The sequence below is a fragment of the Amphiura filiformis genome, chromosome 5, assembly GCF_039555335.1.
Source record: "Amphiura filiformis chromosome 5, Afil_fr2py, whole genome shotgun sequence".
NCBI lineage: Eukaryota > Metazoa > Echinodermata > Ophiuroidea > Amphilepidida > Amphiuridae > Amphiura > Amphiura filiformis.
The window spans coordinates 43,074,853-43,080,258 of record NC_092632.1 but is presented as its reverse complement, the minus strand read 5'-3'; the positions used below and the strand labels follow the sequence as shown (position 1 = coordinate 43,080,258).

The window sequence follows — 5,406 nt, the reverse complement described above, 5'->3', positions numbered from 1 at the left end:
AACAAATACAACATAGCATGATCTTGTTTCAACTTAAAAATAAACAAGTGTCATGTACAATATGTACATTTTCGGCTTATTGATAAGGATCACTATAGTTCCCAAAACAAGTTACATGTCATCTTGGTTGTGTCTCGCACGCGCGTTGAATGTGTCACAGAATAATGCTATGAATTTAAGATGAACAATACTACTATGTGGCAAATTGAAACTAATGGCCAGCGACAACTAAATAAAAGAAAAATACCATTCAATGGGGGCCGTAAGGGGAAAGTATACATTATGATTACCGTATGTCAGTCATAATGCTGAGGGCGTAAGCTGTAGGCCTATAGTCATTATATTTTTCATTATCTGTTGTCGTCTCTGCCTCTGGTTCATAAAGGATGATATATACTTTCTATATAGTCCGCCTTTAGGGACGTACTCATAACTGTTTCAAACACAACTACAAGCAAATAATATATTATCGAACCAATTATATCAAAAAAGTTGTGGATTTGTTTTATTTTCCCACATTTATTTCGTTGTCTTGGTTATGAATATTGCCGATTATAATAGGCTTGCATTCACAATTGTTGCTGGCTTGCATGCCCTTAATCATGTTAATTACCATGCTAATAATGAGCTATCTCCGCATCAAACCCAAATATCGATTTGAAGCTGTTGTTGTAAATAATAGCTCCTCACTTACATGTTTACGAATTTTTCTTTCTAAAACTGTTTGGCGCAAATTTTACATCTGTTAAGGCTGAAGACGTATCTACTAAACATTGTTTGGTCCTTTAGATATAAGGAAATGGTAAAGTTGTGTTCAAGAAAACAATGAATATACGTGACGACATTTATAATGCAATCGTTGCCATCGTGACGGTAGGTTTTCATGCATTAGAATAACTCTAATTGTTGCAGGCACTCTAAGCCATTATTTTTCTAATAAACAGATTAGATTCCAATTCAGTTTGATGCTGTGTTCACATGTAAAATGCTTATTATGTTTAGCAAAAATGAGAAATCTATGTTCAGAGATATTATAAAACGATCTCCTTCTATAGCAACAAATCGTATCAACATTTCCTCATTTTTCAAAACCAAATCATGGATCTATCTATGGTTATTATAAGCGTTTTCCACCATAACGATGTTATATATTTAATGGTAACAAAAGTCAATTTCCCTTTTTCACATGTGATCATATATGTATATTTATAATATTAAAAGGTTATTATAAATGTGCTTTGACGACATGGACAACTGTCGTATTTTTCTATTATTATTATTATTATGATGATGATGAACATGATAAGAGTTACATAGTATCTTGTTTATCCACTTGCATGACGTCGTGTGGGTGGGTGCGGTATAATGATGCCTTTTATATTATTAAAAATTCATCTTAGTACCATGCAAAACCAGTGTCATTTTCCCTGATCAGGTTCCCTGCTTTTAATATACGGACTTTTATGACGTAATTACGGTATAAAATACGGTATAAAATATATCTTATATATTGCAAGGAACCTGGTAATTTTTACATAACAAACACCGATTGTCATGTGTGGAATTTTTACTAGTTCTGCCCTCATTGACGGTAAACATACATTTATTTGACGCAATGTCCAATACACTGAATGGCTCGAAAATTGGAGTCGTTACATTTTGTGACCGTGTATGGTCTCCAAATGTTAAGAATTTAAGCTACAAATACCTTTACATGTTTATCTACTATCAAGTTTTCAATTATATATTGTCTGTATATACAAACCAATATCATAAGTAGCAATTTTACAGTTCTATTAACTGTGCATACGGGTTTTAGTATGTTTTGCTATTCGGCGATTTGCGATATCGGACATTGTTTTGCAATACAAATCTACTTGGCATTTTGAGTTTTAAATAGATTGTGTCGAATTGGATAGTATGTTACTGGAAAATGTTTTAGAGAAACATTCAAGACCTGCTTGTCATCAAAACCCAATCAATGGCTACGTGTCGTCTGACTCCTATACTTTTTGTATGTAATTCACTGTCGTCTTGGTATATATATATACATGTATATATACGACTAATTGTCTAGCATAGAAATCATCATCAATTTGCCCCATCTAGACTAAGTAGTGGTAGTTTAAGGACGTGAGGATAAACAATACCATTCGTCTCTTCATGAATCTAAAGCTTGACTGATTGAAAGATTGTTAGAAAGACTTTGATTTCATGTTCACATTGATTGTGTTATAAATGTTTATCAGTAGTGTGCGTGGATTCAGGAAGGATTCAGACGTTGTGCTATGGGGTTTTTTTAATCTGCAATGGAGTAATGTTTTTTGTTGTTTGTTTGTTTGTTTTTGGTGTTTTTGTAAATCTTTTGCCCAGTACTTACCTATTGTAGAAACTACAGTTGAAACAAAATAAATAGTTCCCGGTAAGTTCTTACGGGGTCTGTGATTTTCTGTAATTCCTTTGGTTTTGGCATATGAATAATCATTAAGCATTTGCATTAGAACACTCTCGTTAAGTTCACTTCTGTTTGTAATATACATTTCTTTAAAATGCTTTAGCTTCTGATCATAATGTTCGCGCTCTTCTAATTCTTTTTCGCGTTCGACGGCTGAAAATATTGTGGCTCCGACTAATATATAGGTGACAAGGAATAAAATGAGAAGAACAAAGCGGGCATTATCTTCCTTTAGATGGATAACAGCACAGCAACTCTCTCGCGCCATCACTCGCCGGTAAAAAGTTCAATTTTACCATCTACTAGTGTTGTATATGAAATTCTGTCAAAAATCACCTTATTTTTCCTGCCCTTAACTGCAACTTTTATAAAAGAATATTCTCCATTGAACAATATTTTCCAATGTTTATGCAACTTTTCACCATAAATCTGGGAAAATGTTTAAATTTATCTTCCACGAGCTTGACAAGTGGTTGCTATTAGCGTCACCGAAATCATAGCAAAAATCCAAGTTTTCCGCGCATATTTGCTGTTAAAATGCAGAAATATTAGAAACGATTGATAAAAATATCCAGTGAAGATAGATACTTTGTTGAGATATATCCAAAAAAATCAAATTTTCTAAAAGCGACAAGATGGCGTCCAAGGCCGAATGAATACTACAACGTTGCTACACGGTTATAATTGCCCCGTGAATATAGATGTTTCAACGCTTGCTCCATGGTTGTCTCCTAAAATCGCTCTTTGTTTCACTGATTTTAAGGAGAGAAAATTGTAAAGTTGATTGTAAGCCCATCACACCGGTAGCGTCATAGAATACATAGTAATTGCAGTCAATATTGTATCCATAATATGATGAAAACCAGACACGAATTTGAAGACAAACGCTCTTTATTCCATGTATCAAGCTTAACAGACACGACAGAAAAACTACTCGATGCTGTCGAAATGCAATAAGCAAATCATCCCGCTATCACCATGGTTTCTCACCATACAATTCTACTCAGCGCCCCAGAGATTTGAATCGCTCTTTTATTATGATAATTGCTGTCCGCGCACTGCGCAAGCAAACTATATTCTGCCGAGCTCTTGTCCAATACATATTCATTAGCCCGGCCCTTCACTGCCTGCATGCTGAGTCGCGTTTTCCGTTCTGCAGCTTCAAGCACAGTGGTTGAGAGAGCTAACGCAATTTGTCTTTAGTAATTCTAAACCTGCATGGTTGCGTTAACGACCATAACGACATTATATTCATAATTTCATGCACGACACTACATAACTGCATACAAAAAAAATTCTATACCACATCAGTCAAACCACCTGCTCTTAGGAACAAACCTCTCTTTTGTTTTATATATATGTATATATATATATATATATAATATTGCACATATTTCTTTCTATTGTCCGTATTGTCTGATTGATAATCAACAGGTGATAATATGAATAACAGAAATAATCTTTTATCTTTGACGAAATGGAAATGTTAACAAGAAATGCATTTGTATGTTCAATACAAATCACCGTAAAATTATCGACGGTTTTCTTTGACTAATTCAGCTGTATTTACCAGGCCCAGATTGCTTTGCAGGTGGTACCTTCCCAGGGAATTACCACTGCAGGTAAACGTAGCGATCTATCTCAGCTAGTACTCGCTAGCACCGCCAACGGTATTCCTTTAAGGTCGTACTAAACCATAATTTGTCGACATCGATCCAGTGCAATTGCCTTTTGATTTCTGTAAAAACGTCCATGTACGCAATTCCAGAATATCGACTTAAATCTAGTCAGCCTGGGGTTTGGTTACGTTAATATTGCTAGCGCATACATTTATTACGTTTTAATCAGGCTTTTGGGGCTAAGATAAATTTATCATGGTTTTCCGTTCCTAACATGTGCTGTCACGTGCATGAACGAATAACATTATTCCATATTCATCATGTTCATTTTAGCTATAAAGATGGCAAACAAAGGTTAAAGTAAACAATTTGAAAGCAAGCAGACGAGCTACTGGTTTTGCAAGGATCCTGGGTAAGGATATCTTGCAAATGTCAGTAGGGTGAAGAGTACCTGGGCCTAACAAATTATGCTGTGAAATATTTATACCTGCGAATTTTAGAAGGTTTTCACTTAAATTTAAATTTGGTTGAATTAGGCATTTAAGTGTTCTTAAGTGCAACAAGTTATTTGTAGTCCTTACAACGGGTTTTTAAAAATTGTCCTTCCAAAAGTTTTGCCCAAATTGAACCGAACTCAGAAAGTGCAAGATCGAGCGACAAATGCATTATAGTGTTCTGGGTTTTTTCGTACAAAACTACAGGCGTATTTAAGACTAAAGAGGCAACAGTAAATATGGAGATAATATATGGTTTCATTATTATCATGATCATGTTTTCAAAATCTTGCGTCCTATATCTTTGGTAACAAATTCCCTTATAACAGTAATCTTGGTACAGTAAGAGCGTTATTAAAGAAGTGATGAGAATCACCTTTGGGTCACTGCAACAAAAGGGTCACATTACAAATCCACATTGACAGTTACCACAACAAATACAACATATCATGATCTTGTTTCAGCTTGAAAAATAAACAGGCGTCATATACAATATGTACATTTTCGGCTTATTGATAAACATCACTGTAGTTTCCAAAACAAGTTACATGTCATCTTGGTTGTGTCTCTTACGCGCGTTGAATGTGTCACGGAATAATGCTATGAATTTAAGATGAACAATACTGTTATATGGCAGATTGAAACTTAATGGCCGGCGACAACTAAATAAATATATATCTTTGTGCATAATATAGCTGCCCAACTATTACAGCACCGTTCAAAGAATCTACCTGCTACGTATATTTTTGTTCAGTGCAATTCAAGGTCATTATTGTAGCTATCTGATATGCGTCTTTTTTATATAAATTTTAATAAAAGTTGTTACAATAAATTATTT

The 5,406-nt window shown here is 34.5% G+C and overlaps 1 protein-coding gene across 1 annotated transcript in view; it reads right to left on the bottom strand.

The window, feature by feature from the left end:
• Window positions 1-3,594, bottom strand: part of LOC140153170 (potassium channel subfamily K member 13-like) — a 77,109-nt gene extending 73,515 nt beyond the window's left edge. The window contains exon 1 of the mRNA XM_072175837.1: window positions 2,381-3,594. Within this exon, the coding sequence (XP_072031938.1) occupies window positions 2,381-2,723 (343 nt within the window). The 5' untranslated portion in view covers window positions 2,724-3,594. The remainder of the gene's footprint in view (window positions 1-2,380) is intronic.
• Window positions 3,595-5,406: the final 1,812 nt, after the last annotated feature.